The sequence below is a fragment of the Trichosurus vulpecula genome, chromosome 5, assembly GCF_011100635.1.
Source record: "Trichosurus vulpecula isolate mTriVul1 chromosome 5, mTriVul1.pri, whole genome shotgun sequence".
Taxonomy (NCBI): Eukaryota; Metazoa; Chordata; class Mammalia; order Diprotodontia; family Phalangeridae; genus Trichosurus; species Trichosurus vulpecula.
This window is the reverse complement of record NC_050577.1, coordinates 266,032,903-266,050,630: the sequence shown is the minus strand read 5'-3', so window position 1 is coordinate 266,050,630 and position 17,728 is coordinate 266,032,903. Positions and strand designations below refer to the sequence as shown.

The following is a 17,728-nucleotide window of genomic DNA, read 5'->3' as shown; positions in this document are numbered from 1 at the left end:
GAAAGTTGGAGATTGGGGGTGGGGTATATGTGGATATTTTCTTCCGTTCACTAGTGCTGTCTATCCCACAAATCATGACAAAGAGGTAAGAAGAAAACTAGAACATGGACGAAGTCAAAAGGCAGGCAACCACCTATGCAACTTGGGCTTGGGCATCTTCCCAGGAAAGAAAAGACAGGGATTAGGTTAGGGTATGTTCCAAGAGAACAGTTATGATGGCTCTGGGATGGCCTTATGAAAGTATTTGAAGTGGCCTCTGTTCAGTTGGCCCAAGTAGGAAGGTCCTGGGCATTAATCTATAATTCTCGCACTTCCCCTGTCTAGTCTACAAGTGAAACTGCAATTTTCTTTTGTCAATTACTTACAAGGACATTCCTGTGAGGTTTGGGAACTGTAAGAGGTGAGTGCCGCTTTAACCTTCTTGGATCCTTGACTCACAAAGTTCATATTCTGCTGACCTTAACAGAGGTTTTCTTACTCTGTACTATGTAATTTCAAAATAGCGATTTTTCCTTACAGTTCTGCTGACCTGTTGGAGGAGACACCTCAAACTTATGAAAGTCAATTTTGGCTCCAACTTTGGTGAGTGTTTACTTGGTGAGATATTTATTCCTATTTCAACTACAGTTTTAAAACTCTGGGTTAGGGGAAGTGTCAGAGAAGAAAGTGTCAGTTTTTTGTTGCCAGAAAGAGACACCAAGTTTTTGTGATAGAGACTAACCTGATATGGAAATTCCTGATAAAACCATAGCTGAGCATGAAGTAGCAATGATGGGCATTAATATAGCTACATTATACATTAGAAAAATGTATCTGCCTGAGGATTTTTAGTTATTAAGTGGGAAGTGAAGCCTTTTTTCATGTTTAGATCCTGGCCACTCTCTCTGTATGTCTGCCCCTTTACCTGCTCTCAGTTTCTGTTTTCTTACAGGAAGAGTTAGTAAGTTATTGGGGTCACTTTGAATATAAGGCATAGGAGAAGCCCTCAGCCACCTTACTTTTCTCAAGATAGCTGCTGGCAGCTTGTTCCCCAGAGTTGTGTCCCAGTTGTCACCTATAAAGTCAAGAAGCAACTCTAGTGAAATCCTTCCTTGTAGCTGAGTGCTTCAAACATAATCTACTCATTCTGCCCTTTTCCCTTTCAGAATAAGAACTTGGTCCCTGAGGAAAGCCTTAAAAGGAAAAGTACCATGAAATAGTGGGGTCTAGGTATAGAAGAGATTAGTATAACCCCTTCTTCCTAAAATTACCTCTTTCCTCTCTGTTTTTCCTTTAAAAAAAAATTCTGGGCATTAGGACCCAGTGGAAGTATCCCAGCCAGGCTCTGGGTTTACTTCCCTTGGTGACGTAAACCAGCTGCCCTAGCTTACCATCCCCCCCCTTTTCCTCCCCCCTCCTCCTCCTCCTCCTCCTTCTTCTTTTCTCTCTCTCTCTCTCTCTCTCTCTCTCTCTCTCCCCCCTCTCTCTTCTCTCTCCTCTCTCTCTTCTCTCCCCCTCTGTCCCCTCTTCTCTCCCTCCTCTCTCCTCCCCTTCCTTTCCTCCTCCTCTCCCCCATCCTTCTCTCTCTCTCTTCCCCCTCCCCCTCCTCCCTCCCCTCTTCTCTCTCTCCCTCTCTTCCTCTCTCTCCCTCCCTCTCTCTCTCCCTCCCTCCCTTTTTCTCTCCCTTCCTGCTTTCTAACATTAAAGACAAAATGCTGCTATCTGTGCCTTCCAGGCCTGGGATTACGACTTTTGGCTATAACAAGAGCAACAAGAAGGTAGGGAAAAGCTTTTTTTCCCCCCAGAACCAAGCTACTTCCTTTTTTGGGATCTGGCAATGTCCTTGGCTTTAGCGTTTTGCTCTGAAAAGGGAAAGAGATTTCTGTTTGCCCCTTTTCCTTGCGTATTGTCCCCTCTTGTCACCTGGTTTAGGATTTCCAGGGATCTTCCGTCCCTGTATGTAAGTAAGGTCAGAGGGAGGAGGAGAAATTGAAATCAGAAATCAGGCTTGTAAGTTTGTTTCTTTGTGAAATGAAGTAACTTTGACTTCCTGATGTGCCAGCACCCTATTGAGATGATCTGTCATCCCAGGCCCTGTCCCCCACTGACTGGGAAGGTTATTCTCTCCTTTTGCTTAACCATTTCTTCTCTGCCGCCTCTCATTCCACCCCCCTCCCCAACCCCCATTCTCCAGGCTTTCTTATCCTAGCCACCAATTTATTGAATGACTGAAAATATTCAGTAAAATTAGGACAGTTCTAGTGTTAGCTCAACATTGTCTTTCAGACTTAGATAACTACTTTATCCTATAAGGAAGGTTTGGAGTGATGACACATCTCCAGTTAAAGCAAGGAGCTCTTCTAGCTTCTCTGGGTCCCAGAAGCCTGGGCAGTGAGCTCAGCAGATAGCCAGGCTCAGCAGGGATCCCTGGCAACCTTGTGGTTAACTCTGTGCTGTCAGTGGTACTGTGCCTGGGCACATGGGCAGTCAAAGAGGGGTGGATGCGCATGCCCACATGCCAGGCGGATGTCCTTATATGCAATTTCTTGGTACTATAGGGCACACAATTTGTCTAGAAGGGACTCTATACTGCAATGGGAATACGATATATACTCTGGGTCAGCACTTTGACACTGCCCTCCAAAGAGAGGGATGTACTAGGATGCCTTTCACTGTCTTGGTAGAGAATAGAGGTGTTTGTGCCTTAGATCCCTCCCAGGCCTATAAAGAGATTCCCTATAGAGAATTAGATATTGGTGAAATAGGATTTAAGTGAATTTTGAAAGTTAAGAGTTATTTTTATAGGTTTGACATTCAAGATTGGGCCATAGTAGGGGGCGTGAGTATTTGTGCCTGGTTACTTGGTTTCCAGACTAGAATGAATTGCTCAGTAGATGTTAGGGTTGGATGATGTGCCATTCCCTATTTACCTTCTTGAGAGGAAACATTATTGTGCAGTTATATTAGGAAATATTTGTTGATTTATTGAAGATTGTCTTGATAAGAGGGCATCCTTCTTTCTTTTTCAGTTCATATAAGCTCGTTGACAGTATCTTTTGTGGTTTATCCAAGTTTCAGGTTACACCAAAACCACTATTGTAATGGATTTTTAAAATTGGTTGATGCTCATATTTGGGGGCTCTTATGTTAGAATCCACCTAAAATTATTTCCTTGCCCCTTGTCTAGCCTTTCTCAGAAATATGCAGATAAGTTCCTTTCCTGGTGCTGCAAGTTGGCCTAGGAGGTGTCCTAGGTGACTAGATTTAAACCCGGAAATGCATCCCTATAATTTGAAGAGCCTGAGTAAAAATTCAAGGAATATACTGACCAGAAAAGTTTAGAATGGAAATGTTGTAACTATAGAATGGAAATAGAGTAACTTTTAATAGTAGTCAAAATCTCTTTTATGTTCTTATATGCTGTCATCATGATGCACCTACTATACACAAGTGAATCACTTTGTCGGTATCTATGACCATTTATTCGTGTGTGTATAGGTCTGTGGCTATCATTGTTTAAGTACATTTATACTTAAATGATATATGTACATTACTTTGTTTCTGTATTTATGCAGGGATTAATAGATGTGTGGGGATTAGTACTCAAGTCTGTGTGTTGGGAAGTGTATGAATGTTTAGGAATGCATTTGTTTCATTTTATCTGTGCATTTTTATACCCAAAGTTTTAATGGTGTCAGTAAGCCACATGTCAGTTCCAGTAAAATCTCAATGATTCTCAAGTACCACATGTTACAAAGGTCCTGTGACCCTTCCAAGATGTTTAAAATATTAAAACAAAAAAGCAAACTTCAAATTCCAACCCCTTGCAGAATGATTGTAAGTATCTTCTGCTTTACTTAAATAAGCAAAATTTTTACAAAGTTATTTACCATCTGTATGAGTCATCTTTAGTTTGTGGAAATTTAAAAAAAAAATTGCTACTGTCCTCTGCTTGGAAGGCTGCTATTTTATACCTTAGTGGAGTTTGTGGAAAACTTGTATTTAGAAAGGTGTTTCTGTATTATTTAAAATTAAAGGTCAAGTCAACAAGTATTTATTAAGTACTTTCTATGTGTCAGGCACTATGCTAAATCCTAGTGATGCAAAGGAAGACAAATTTGTATAAGTTAGGAAAATATTTGCATTTTAAATATAAGAAAGTTTACATATAGGAATGTGCATACTTATAAGCACCTAACCACCATGTAGTTCCATTCTCTTTTTTGGCTGGTGTTTAATATTTATCAGATGTTTAAAACATACTAAATGCTAGAATTAAATGAATACAGTTCCTTCATTTTTCTGACAGCTTATTTGTGTGGGAGGTTGGAGGGGAAAAAAATCCTCTTTTTATATGTTATGTTGAGCTTTCCTTTCTTTGGAAGTAAATTAGCCCCTGACCAAAGGAAAAAAATATATAGGTTTTTCCAAGTGGAACTTAGCAAAATAATTTAATGTGGTGCATTTTCCCAGGTCCGTTTTAATGGCCTTCAAATTATCCATGGCTTCTTCAAAAAGAATGGCTGAGGTAAGCAGACCAGGGTTCCAGGATGTAAAAACTTTCTTCCCAAGTGTTTAAAGGAGCTGCTTCTTTGGTGGTTTAAGAATAGGTGAGACTGAAAGAGGAAATGTTCAGGACTAAAGGAATTTCAAACTTGTAAAGGGTCTAGCCACACCCTCACTGACATCATTTCCCTGGCATGTGTTATTGTAATTTAACTCATTGTGGCATCAACAACCATTTCCTTAGGAGAAATGAAAACTAACTCAGTTTAACTGGAGAAGACATGCCTTTCATCTGGTATCTTGCTTAATTTTCAGTTTCCTTCTTAATACTAATATGTAAGAATATCTAATGGGGAAGGAAAGTTGGAGCTGACTTGTGGATGTTCCGCAGATCCTTGCTGTGTTAGAGAAATCTTTCAAAAGAGGTCGGAATGGGGATGTTGTTGAAGGGGAAAGAGGCATAATTGTAATAATTTTTTTCTTTTAAAACAGAGAGAAGTTATTTCCTGTTTTTGTTTTTTCACTTTTTCTTCTAGTTGCCATCATCACACCAAACCCAACCAAGAGCTCAGTACTCTTGATCCCTTATACCATCTCTTGCCTGTGTACTTAGGGACTACCCAGAGTTAGACGTTAGTCTGGTTCAGTGGACCTTAATAAGACAGTGTAGTAGAAAATCCTCTCTTTAAATCAAAACAGACCTGGGTTCGAACTCTGCTTCTGGGCATTTACTTGCTGTGTGACTATGGATAATCCACTTAACTTCTTCAAGTATGTTTCATCATCTGTGCACTATTATTCACATCTGTAAAATGGTGATGAAAATATCTGTAGTACTTAGCTTGCAGGGTTGTTGTAAGGTTAAAATGATATCATGTATTTAAAGTACATTTTAACATATAAATTTATATATTACCAGTGGTCTAGAAATGTCAGTTACTACCAGCTATTACAATAGCTTTCTTACTGATCTCCTTGCTTCCAGTTTTTTCCATTCTGTTTTGTCAGATTAATTTTCCTAATGTGTAACTCTGATCATATCTCTTCTCTGTTAAAAATTTTTAAAAAGCCTTCAGTAGCTCCCCGCTGTCTACAGAATAAAATCCAAACTCATTAGCTTGGCATTCAAGGCCCTCCATGATTTAGCTCCAACATACATTCTTGCATATGCAGGAATACCCTCAGACCAACTCAGTGCTTTTTGGTCTCTGAGTGTATTCCCTTTGGAATGTGCCTTTTTGTTAAGATTTTTATCCATCCTTCAAGGCCCAGTTCAAATACTGTCTCCTCTGTGAAGACTTCTCCGATTTCTCCTTCATGTCTTTTTCTTTTGACTCATATCATCTGCCTTGTATTATAGTTCTTTTTATATATGCCTTATTTCTCCTAGAATATGAGCTTCTTGAAGGCGGGATCTATGCCTTATTTATCTTTATTTCCCCTGTAGGACCCAGTGCAATTTCTTGTATACAGTAGATGCTCAATAAATGAATAAATAAGGTGAAGTTGTAGGACCTCATAACGGTCCAGTTAACTTCATAGCCACAAAATCCTATTCTTAATTCTGATAAACTGTTTTGAAAATGTACAGTATTATTCACGACAGTGGTGAGGCAAGACTATGGATGCATCTTTGCAGTTTTGTTATTGGTATAATAATAATAATAGTAATAATGCAGATTAGAGCTTATGTATTAAGAATAAGTCAGAATTACAGATTTTTGTAGGAAAAAAGCTATCTCATTGTTATTAGGTGCTATAGTTTTATGCCAAAAATAAATGTAGACACCTGTTCTTGACCTTGCAATCTAATCTTGAGCTAGTGGTTAACAAGTATTTTTACTGAACACTCATTATGTGCCCAATACTATGCTAGTTCTCATATGCATACGACTCCTGTCTTCCTTCAAAATGAAGCTTAAGTACCATTTTCTACATGAAACTTTCTTCAGCCCCCAACTCCTAATGCCCTCCCTTAATAAATACCTTATATTGAACTCTCTTATAGTTATTTATAGTTTCTTTATTCTGTATCTACTTAGAACATAAATAAGCTCCTCCAAGGTAGACATTGTTTTATTCTTTATGTTTGTATCCTTATCATGTAGCGTAGTGCCTCACACAGATAATAGGCCCTCAGTAAAGGCTTGTTGATTGGTGATCAAGTATGATTCCTATACTCAAGGAGCTTGCAGTCAGCCTGTGGGACAGAACTGATCTATTTGGAACAATTCAAAAACAGTTCGGGGCTAGGCAAAACTTATGGTTCCGATTATAAACACAAGAGTTTTGTTTGTTTTTGTCCTGGGATATTTTTGGAGTCTGAACCTGTGACTTCATGTAGATCAGCAACTCCTGCAATTTATAGCCTTAGAGAGTTGCTTGGGGCACTGAAAGATGTAGGTGACTTGCCCATGGTCACATGGGATCATAAGATCTTAGCTGTAGAACTAGAAAGAACTTTAGAGGCCACCCATCCAACCTCCTCCTACAGAGAAGGACCTAAAGGTACAGAGAGGCTGAGTGACTTGCCAGGAGTCACACAGTGAACAAGTGAAGTGTCAGGTAGGTTTGGAACCAGATCTTCCTGACTCTAAGTCCTTTGTACTCTGCTGCCTTTCAGCTAGTGAGTTACAGAGATAGGACTTGACCTTGGGTTTTCGTGACTTCAAGGCCTGACTTCTGTTGGCTATAACATGCTTGTCTAGTGTTTTAAAAAATTAAAGAGAGAACGTAGTAAATGCTGGAGTAGAGAAAGTTTCATACACATGTTAGAATATAACCTTGGCTCTGAAGGGTAAGTAGTATATAGTTAAGTCTTCGGGTGGAAGGAAAGCATTTAAATATTGGGAAGACCTTGGCTTGGCATGTTTGGAGGAAACGGTACAGGCTAGTGACTGGATCTGTTGGAATGGAAGGATGCTTCTGTATTAAGGCTGAATAGGTAGCATAAAATCAAATAACATGCATAGTGTGGCAGCAAGAGCCCTGGACTTGAAATCAGGGGACCAGGGTCAGAGTGTTGTTTTGCGGTTTTCTAGAGAGGTTTGCCATTTTCTTCTCTAGCTTATTTTAGAGATGAGGAAATGAGGCAAGCAGGGTTAAGTGACTTGCCTAGCTAGCAAGTATCTGAGACTGGATTTGAAGTCATGAAGCTGAGTCTTCCTGATTCCAAGCCCAGGGCTCTATCCACTGGGCCACCTAGCTGCCTAAGTGGAGTATATGACATGTTCAGGAGGACTAGCATCTCTGTTGTGAGGGCTTTCCAAGCCCTTTTCAGGGCTACTCATCCACCTTTAGTGTCTGTCTGAGTCACCCAGCTCTCTCACCTGTGGCTCCAAGGAGCTGTACCATGCTTAGTGGCCACACCCAGGTGAACCATCTCAGCAGAGAGGCCAAAGCAGGTAGAGGGTAACTGACAGGCCTTGAACCTGCTGCTGAGTTAGGGGGATGGCTACCCCTAGCAAGGGAAGACTTTCCCCAGTATAATGGGTGGATGAGAACACTTTGTTCCCACAGCCATGAAGGCAGCTGAAGCAGGTGCTGTGGAGTGCTTAGAGCTTGGTCAGGCATGGAAGAAGCCAAGTTCATCCGCTGTATCCCCTCACTTAAATCCAATTCACCCATGAGTCAAGGTATCACCTGTGATGTCATTGATGTCAACTACACCTGCCTCACCTTTGTACACATGATCAGTAGTTTTAGAGGCTTTGAAAAACCAGGCAGAAGAGGTTGGACTAGGGAAGTAATACTTAAATGCATGTAGATGTGCCTCTCATTTGAGGGATAGTGGATTTTATTCCTATTGTAGTCCTGAGCTGGGACACTTCAGTGTAGGAAGATTTCATTAGTACCCCCTTCTTCAGAGAGTTGTAGGGAAAGGAATTTGTAAATTTTAGTGCTATATGAACAAGTTGTTATTACTTTTTGTGCTAAAATAAAACACAGCCTCTTTGTGTTTTAGACACCGTAAATTTAGAACTGCAAGAGACTTTAACTGTCAAGTAGTTCACTTCTTCATTTTACGGATGAAGAAACCCTACAGAGAGTAATTAAGTGACTTGTCCAAGATCATACAGCATAGGTGGCAGAGCCAGGATTTGAACCGAGGGCCTCTACCTTCAAATCCAGCACTTTTGTGTGTGTGTGGGGGGGTCCTTTGGGGGAGTATATGGGAAGTAGTGTCTATTGGGAGTTTGTGTGTACGAGAGCAGAAAAAGGGGTAGCAAATTTGTTTATGAAGTCTTTCTTTTAAAAAATATAATAAAATCAACATGTTATTTTCATAGCTGTCCTGCTTGTCCATATTTCCTGTTGGTCATCCATGGTTTTCTTATATGCATTTCTAAAATGCTTCAGTGACCCTCTTTTCTTACTTTCCTTTTTCTTTTTTTTTAAATGTTGGTGACCTCCATCATTACTTCTACCCCCTCCAACTACCCTCCATGTCAAAAAATGAAATAAAATCATTTTATCAGATAAAGTTAAATAAATATACACCCATGTTGGCCATATCTGAAAATGTATGTCTCATTCAACATCTTGAGTTCATTGCCTTTCCATCTGGAGGTAGATACTGTGTTTCATTACCAGTCCTTTGGAATTGTGGTTGGTCATTGCACTGATTAGAGTTTTTATGTGTTTCAAAGTTGTTTTTCTTTACAATGTTTCTGTTCACTTCACTTTGCATCAGTCCACGTAAACCTTCCTGGATTTGTCTAAAATAATCTTTTGTCATTTCTTACAGTGCAATAATATTTTATTACATTTACAAACCATAATTTGTCCAGCCATTCCCCAGTTGCTGGGTACTTCCTTTAGTTCTAATTCTTTGCCACTACAGGAAGAGCTGATATAAATATTTTTGTACATACAGATCCTTTTTCTCTTTCTTTGATCTCTTTGGGATATAGGCTTAATAGCAATATCACTGGGTGAAAAAGGTATGCACAGTTTGACAACTTTGGGGTTTAGTTCCAAATTGCTTTCCAAAATGGCTGGACCAATTAATTCACAACTCCACTAACTGTGTGTCAATGTGCCAACTTTCCCATGGCCCCTCCAAATGATTGTTATTTTCCTTTGTTATTTTTGCCAATCTGATGGATGTGAGGTAGAGCCCCAGAGTTGTTTCAATTTGAGTTTTTAAAATTATTAATGATTTGAGCCTGTTTTTCATATGGCTCTTGTTAACATGGATTTCTCCCTTTGAGAACTTCCTCTTCATGTTCTTTGACCATTTGTCTAATGAGAATAGTTCTCTAGTACTTTTTCTACTATACTTTACCACAGCCTGGTCTTTGTGACAAAAAAAAAAATGTCACCTGGTGGTTAACCTTTTTGTGATAAGCTTCTCTAAACTTAGCTAAGAAAGTCTTTGGATGACAGACATGCAGATCATGGCTGGTCCTTTCCAATGTAGTAATATTTGGAAGAACTTGTATTCAGACTTTAAGAACCCAGGTGTTCCGCTCCATGTTCAATAGGTTTTTAGGGGAGGAATACCCACATATTCAAATGGACCTGTGTTCTCATTGATTTTAGAAAGTCCCTCCAACAATGCAGATTAGAATCCATGCATGCCTGCCCGTTCTGTGCAGCACTTGTCCATGTTCTACCCCAAGTTCAACACAACAGATTCACCCAACATGTTAGAGGGCTTCCTCATTTTTTCTGAACGTTACTGTGGTAACAGCGGAGTATGCCTGTCATCCTTCCTATAATATGACCCCTTGATATCACGTTTTTTACTCCTCCTCATCTTTATAGTTCCTCATCTTGCAACTTATTCAGTTGCCATGTCTTGACTGCCCTTATGATACTCATTTTTAATTCTTTGAAGGAGGAATATGTCAAGTTAATTCAAGAAGCATTTATTTAGTGCTTGCTATTTTCCAGGAACTGTGCTAAGAATAGAAAATACAAAGAAAGGCAAAAATAAGATTGATAAATTTGAAGGTGATTATTCTCAAAGGATTATTCCTTTTATAAAGTAATCTCCGAGTTCCTTTGAATATCAAGCTCCCCACTGCATTTACAGTTATTCATTGGCAAAACACACCTAGATGACAGAAAAAGATCTTGACAGGTTGTAACTATGGCTGAATCTTCTGAGATAAAATTTAAAAGGAATAAAAGTGAAGTCCTATATTTGGCTTCCAAAAAAAAATCAGCTATACAGGCTGAGGGAGTCATCATTCACTCAGTCAATAAGCATTTATTAAATACTTTGTGCTGGGTGTTATGTTAAGATGGGGAGCCAAAGAAAGGCAAAAATAGTCCCTGCTTTCAAGAAGCTCACATTCTAGTGGGAGAGACAACAGGTAAATAATCAGATACAGTTAAGATACATAGAGAAGATGGAAGTGATCTTAGGAGAGCCCTAATACGTAGGGGAATCAGGAAAGTCCTCCTGCAGAAAGTGGCATTTGAGCTGAGCCTTGAAGGGAGTGGGGTATTCTAAGAGGTGGAGGTGAGGAGGAGGAGAAAGAGTGTTCTAGCCATAAGATCAGGCACCAAAACAGGAAAGGGGGTCTTTTAAGACAAGCAAGTAGGCTATTATGGCTGGATCATGGCATGTATGTAAGTGGGAGGAAAGTGTAAGAAGCTTGGAGAAGTAGGAAAGGGACAAGATGTAAAGAGCTTTAAGTGCAGTGGTTCTTGTGATAAAAACATAGGGGGTTTAGTGGATCACAAGCTCAGTATGAATCAACAGAGTAACATGATACCCAAAAGACCTACCCTGCATGACATTAGATTGTATGGATAGAAGCATCGCGTCTAGAATCGAGGAGGCAGTCATTTCTTCATACTTTGCCCTGGTCACGCAGCATCTGGAGATCTTTGTTCATTTCTGGGCAAGACAAGCAGGGCCTCCATGATTATGAGAGGATTGTAGACAATGGCATATGAAGGACAGGTTCAAGGAACTGAGTATTTGATTTGGAAAAGACTTGAGGGGAGAGGGGAGCGGACTTGACAAGTATGTTCAAGTATTTTTAGGGAAGGGATGTGATGGAGCAGGCTTTTGCTGGCTTCATCTGGCTGATAAGTTTCTAGAATGAGCATTTACATCTTGGAAATCACCAATGCTACAAATCAGGGCCTGATTTATTGTTTATAATTAAGAATGTAATGAAAAATACTAATCTAGATTAACTTTAAAAGTTTGTCATCCACCCAATTTTTCCCCCAGAAAACCAATTGTTAAACATTTACAACAGTACATTCTTATTTGAGAACTATCCTGTGGAAGAGGGGTTAGTCTTTCTCTGCTTGGCCTCAGAAGGAAGAACTTAAAGAGCAATGGATTCAGTGCCAAAGAAGCGGATTTAAGATCCCTAACCATTAGAGCTGCTTAAGGAAAAACTGCTTAAGGAAGCATTAATTTCCCCATTACTGGTCTTCTGGCAGGTGATAGGTCATTACTTCTTTGGGATATTATAGAAGGATGGGGTGAACTACATCTGGAACTAGAAGGAACCTCACAGATGAAGAAACAGAGGCCCCGGGAGGTTGTGACTTGTTCAGTGTCAGCTATAGGTAGTTTTTGTGAAGGGTAAGATTTGAACCCAGGTTCTCTAATTTCAGAGCTATTGAATTCCAATTCTGTGATCCTGTAAAATTTCTTACAAGCAATATGTTATATCAAATAAAGTATGCTGGAATTTTGTACCTAAAGGCTAGAGGGATGTTGAAGTAAACAAGAGTATCTTTGCTTCTGCCCCATTTGCCCCATTTGACAAACAACGATAGAACAGTGGGAAAAGAAATGATTTATTTTGTGAACCTTATTAATGTTAGATAATTTGCATTAAGGCTATCTCCAAGAGCACTAACCCTTACCTTGCCATTTCAGGTAATAAGGATGGTTTTGACTCTCCTTTGAAAATGAAGAACACAAGATCCATTCTATTAAAAAGTTGTTTAAACTGAGTATGGTGAAATGTGATGGCTATGGAGTGAGGATTTGGGTTTAAGTCCTGCCACTTAGTATCTGTGTGACTTTGGGAAAATTCACTTAACCTCTCTTAACCATTCCCATGTTCCTCAAATATAAAATGAAGGGATTGCCTTAAATGACCTCAGGGTCTCTTGTTATTTCTAAACTATTATCCTATGATACTACTATGATGCAATCATTTGCTATATTGCAAAGAATTGGTTCTCTTGATTTGGTCTTATTTCCACACATCAGTAGACTAAAGCTATTTTACATATTTAAAAACTTATTTGGGTTTCTGATTTCTTTTTAAGCTGCTGGTTCAAATAAATTTTAGAAATGTAATTATATGTTCTTACTAGGGACATCTGTTGACCCTGGTTTTAGTCAGTGACTGCCTTTGATGGTCCTTGTCTATGGTCTCTAGTATGCTAGGGGAAAGGTAGTAAAATTGTAGATCATTTGTCTTTTCCTTGCTGATGGCTTTTGCTGTGTTTTGATTTATAAACTTATTACTATTTGTTTGTGAAACTCCCTAAATAGTTTTGGGATTGCCTGAAAGCACTTTATTCTGTTTATAGTGTTAATATGTCCAAGTTCTTTTGGCCTCCTCCACTGGTAGCATGAAGGTGACTCTGGTCCTTGAAGTTTCTAGAACTAGAAGAGACATTCCAAATGAGGAACCCTAGGCCTCTGCAGGTGAAGCTACTTACCCAAAGCTATCTAGCTAGAGATATATACATATCTATATATCTGTATCCATATATACACTGTGATGGAATGTTGCTAACAGTGCCATGCTCTAACCTGTACCATAGACTAGGTCTGCCTCCTCTAATAAATCTGCCTCTCATTTCAGGGGCAGTGAGATATAGAGTCAGAGGACCTATGTTCATAGCCCAGACATTTCTTTTTAACTTACAGGGTACTGGGCAAATTGCTTCACCTTGATGGGGCTTATTTTCCTTACCCGTAAAATGGGGAGGTTGAAGGAAATGATCTCTAAATCCTCTTCTGTTCCGAAACCTCTGAGTCTAAAGAGGCAGTGTGGCATGGCAGATAGAGCCCTAAACTTAGAGTCAATAAGACTAGTTCAAAGTCCCTTTACCTTTCTGTGCCTTAGTTTCCTCATCTGTAAAATGAGGGAATTGGACTTAATGGTCTCAAAGTTTCCTTCCAGCTCTAAATCTGTGATTCTATGAGATAGGTAAGAAATTGGCCCAGTTCTTCAAAAAGTCCTTATTAAAAGAATAGAAAGAAAGAAAATGTCTGTCTTAGCATCTTAAACTATAAGTCTCAAGAGAATAAGGATTGTATCTTGAAAAAAAAATTTGTAGCCCCCTAACACATTGTGGTTTCTCTATAAATATTAAATCCATTACCTCTTTATCTGGCTGAGGACCCCATGGCCATAGGGAAGTGCTCACATAGGAATCTGCAAATGCTGGAACAGCAAAAAATTCATTTTCTTACACTTTCAGTTCCAAGAGTCAAACCTCTGGCCGTTTCTTTATTTGTAACAGGCTTTAGCATCCCCCTTGCATAGCCAGGCTTCCCTCTCCTTTGATATATACATCTCCACTCCTCCTAAACATAATTTGGGGCATGAAGTTCTTATAAACTCTGTAATGCTTTTCTAAGGGGCAGTTCTCTGTACGCCTCCATCACAGGCTCTTCCAAGCCTGCTAGGAATTAGAACTTAGGTCCAGGAATTGGGGACCCCATGGCCTTAAGTGCTTCAATTCTCTAACCCGCTTTGTGGAGACGGTTATAGGTCAGGCTTTCTTGAGTGATATACTCAAAATGCTTTAAGAGTCTTTTGAGGCAGTTTGAAACTAGATACTACTGTCCCCAACCAATGCTTTGGTATTATGAAGAGAAAATAGTGATATGTAATATGGATTTTATTTAAGATCGAAAAGGAGTTTGGCCAATCATTTGGACCCTCAGGGTGTGCAGTCTTCAGACGTGTAATTTTTATTGCTGCCTTTGCAGTATTATTATACAAGAACAATTGTATAATAATAATTACAACTTACATTCACATTTTGTTTTAAGTTTTGCGAAGCATTGTCATGCATTACTTCATTTGAGGATCTGATACTTTACTGGCCATATGGCTACTAGGCTTGGGCAAATCACTTAACCTCCCATTCTCACTTTTTTTCTATAGCTATAAAATGGGAATAATATCTGTAGCACTTACCTCGTAGGCCTTTATGAGGCTGAAATTATATAATGAGGTACTATGCAAATGTTAGTTATTATTATTTACCCTCACAATAAATAGCTCTGGTAAATAGGTACTGCTGGTATTTTTTAAAATTTATTTATTTATTCTTAGTTTACAACATTCAGTTCCACAAGCTCTTGAGTTCCAAATTTTTTCTCACCTCCTCCCCAAGACAGCATGCAATCTGACATAGGCTCTACATATATATTCACATTAAGTGTATTTTCACATTAGTCATGTTGCAGAGAAGAATTATAACCAATGGAATGAAGCCCGAGAAAGAAGAAACAAAACAAAAACAGAGAGAGCAAATAGTCTGCTTCACTCTGCATTCAGACTCCGTAGTTCTTTCTCTGGATGTGGACAGTGTTTTCCATCATGAGCCTTTTGGAGCTGTCTTAGAACCTTGCATTGCTGACAGGAGCCAAGTCTGTTTAAGTTAGTCATTGCACAGTGTGGCTGTAACTATGTACCATGTTCTCCTGGTTCTGCTCCTCTCACTCAGCATCAGATCATGTAGGTCTTTCCAGATTATTATGAAGTCTGTATCTTCCCCATTTCTTATAGCACAATAGTATTCCATTACATTCATATACCACAACTTGTTCAGCCATTCCCCAGTTGATGGGCATCCCCTCAGTTTCCAGTTCTTGGCCACTGCAAAAAGAGCTGCTATAAATATTTTTGTACCTGTAGGTCCTTTTCCCATTTGCATGATCTCTTTCAGATACAGCCCTAAAAGTGATATTATTGCTAATATTTTTAATCCCTGTTTTTACAGAGGAAGGAGGCAGCACAGGTGGCCCAATGGATAGAGTGTCAGGCCTGGAATCAGGAAGACCTGAGTTCAAATGTAGCCTCAGACACTCACTAGCTGTGTGATCCTGGGGAAGTCACTTATCCTGTTTGCCTTAATCCACTGGAAAAGGAAATGGCAAACCCCTCCAGTATCTTTGCCTAGAAAACCCCATATGGGGTCACAGAGAGTCAAACATGACTGAACCCCAACTGAAACAGCAGCAATTACAAGGAAGGAAAAATGAGGTTAAGTGATTTGCCTAAGGCTAGTAAAGTAAAAGAACTAGGACTCTGTTTCTCCTTCCAGTGTACACTGCTGTCTTTATTCCTTGAATGATTATCTTAAGAGATAATGGGTTTCAAGAATGTAATATTTAAGGTTCCTTCCAGTTCTAAAAATTGGTGATCTACCTTCTAGACACTGTTATTGGTAGCTCCTAAGTTCTCCCACTGAAGGGCCATTTTCTTTCTAGAAGTGAGAGAAACTTAGGATACAGGACAATAGATAGTTGTTTTTCAGTCTGCCTAGCACTTTGGATGCTGCCAGAATTTTGTATTTTCCTCTGAGGATCTTTGCTCACAGTCTGGAAGACCTTCATCCAGCCTGAGGGGGAAGATGGGGAACTGCTGAATTTTTCTGCCTGAGACTCTTCTAGATCTGAAGCCAGGAGGCTGCAGTGAATAGGTTTCTAGTTAGATAACATAGTGGTGGTTTGTGCTTGACTAAGGATTCTGGCATTCTTTTGGTTTAGAATATTCGAGTCTCAGCAAATGGCTCAGGGACTTATCCCTGGAAGATATATGGACAGCATTGATATTCAAGGAAATTATGGGAGCTTGTTTGTTTGTTCTTAGAGGAAGGGGGTGTTAGGGACCTGGTGCCAGATTTGCTTGGTGCTAGAGAGACTAGCTAAAAGGTGATGAGATTCATCATTTAAAACCCAGTCTGGCAGCAAGTAATTGCTACAGAGGAAGTTGTGGTAAATGAAAGCATTTGTAGTGAGTTTTAGGACAGAGGGAAATTTTTTTTTGTCCTGGATATATTTTGGGTTCATATTTATATTTGGGACCCAGGAAAACATATTAATCCTATAGTTTCCTTAGAAACCTGGGCTATAGCTTTCTTTAGAAATCTGGCATAGGTTACAGGTTTCTAAGGAAAGCTATATTTTGATACTGAACTCCAGATCCATAGATGGAATGTGTATAGGTGCTTTCTTTTAAGCCTGTGCCAGGTCAGACTAACTTGTGGCAGCATCTGAAGTGTTTCTTTGGTACAAAAAGTGAATGAGTATAAGTAACCCTATGGCTTTAAGAAAGAGAACCCAGGAAGTGCTCTGACTTAAAATAGTCTGAACCCAGTAGATGATGAGCTGGTTACATGTCAGGAGCAAGAGTTAACACATGCACATATTGCTTTCTCACGTTGTTGGGATGACTCAAGGAAGGCATATTTGTTGAGAATAGAGAAGAGTCCTTCAAATTGAGCAGATGTGGATTGTCTGTGCTTTGCATTGTTAGAATATATAAGATGATAAGATTACTAGTCCATTTGAGTATTTGAAATTCATAGATTTAAGACTTGAAAGGACCTTGTTGTTTTTCAGTATCCAACTTTTCATGACCCCATTTGGGGTTTTCTTGGCTAACATACTGGAGTGTTTTGCCATTTCCTTCTCCAGCTCCTTTTACAGATAAGGAAACTGAGGCTAATAGGATTAAGTGACTTGCCCAGGGTCATACAGTTATTAAGTGTCTGAGACTGGATTTGAATTCAGGAAGATGAGTATTCCTAACTCCAGGCCCAACATTCCATCCATTACACCACCACCTGAAAAGGACCTTAGGGATCATTTAATTTAATATTTTTGTTTTACAGATGAGAAAATTGAAGCACAGAGTTATACATTGACTTGCCCAAAATCACACAGTTCTGAAAATCTGTCTGTGAGCTGGAGAACGAGGCACCAAAAGACATTGGGAGCCTTAGTAACATGCCAGGCTGTGGCCATCTGGGGGGTTGATTTTGAATAAGCAAGGACTTCATCATCTAGAAGTAAACATTATTCTGTTTTATTAAAATTATGTAATTTAACACATAAATGTTTATCTGATGGTTACGGAGGGTGTGTTTATAAAATTTGAGTAATTGAGACTCATTTTTTGGAAGCAAGGTCTCTTACTATAATGTAATGTTATTTGTACTGTGCTTAGGTGTCCATGAGGCTACCAAATCAAATCAGAAGCAGAATACGGAAAAACTGTGAATC

At 39.3% G+C, this 17,728-nt stretch overlaps 1 protein-coding gene across 3 annotated transcripts in view; it reads left to right on the top strand.

The window, feature by feature from the left end:
• The first annotated feature begins 250 nt into the window (after positions 1-250).
• Positions 251-17,728, top strand: part of RBMS2 (RNA binding motif single stranded interacting protein 2) — a 45,553-nt gene continuing 28,075 nt past the window's right edge. For 2 of the 3 annotated variants that reach the window (XM_036760039.1, XM_036760040.1), the window contains exons 1-2: positions 251-400; positions 520-582. Coding sequence is in view for 1 of the 3 variants with exons in the window: in XM_036760038.1 (XP_036615933.1) it covers positions 1,692-1,757 (66 nt within the window). In the remaining 2 variants the exon portion in view is untranslated. Of the gene's footprint in view, positions 401-519; positions 583-1,611; positions 1,758-17,728 lie in introns of those variants that run through there. The other variant, XM_036760038.1, reaches the window with a different exon arrangement.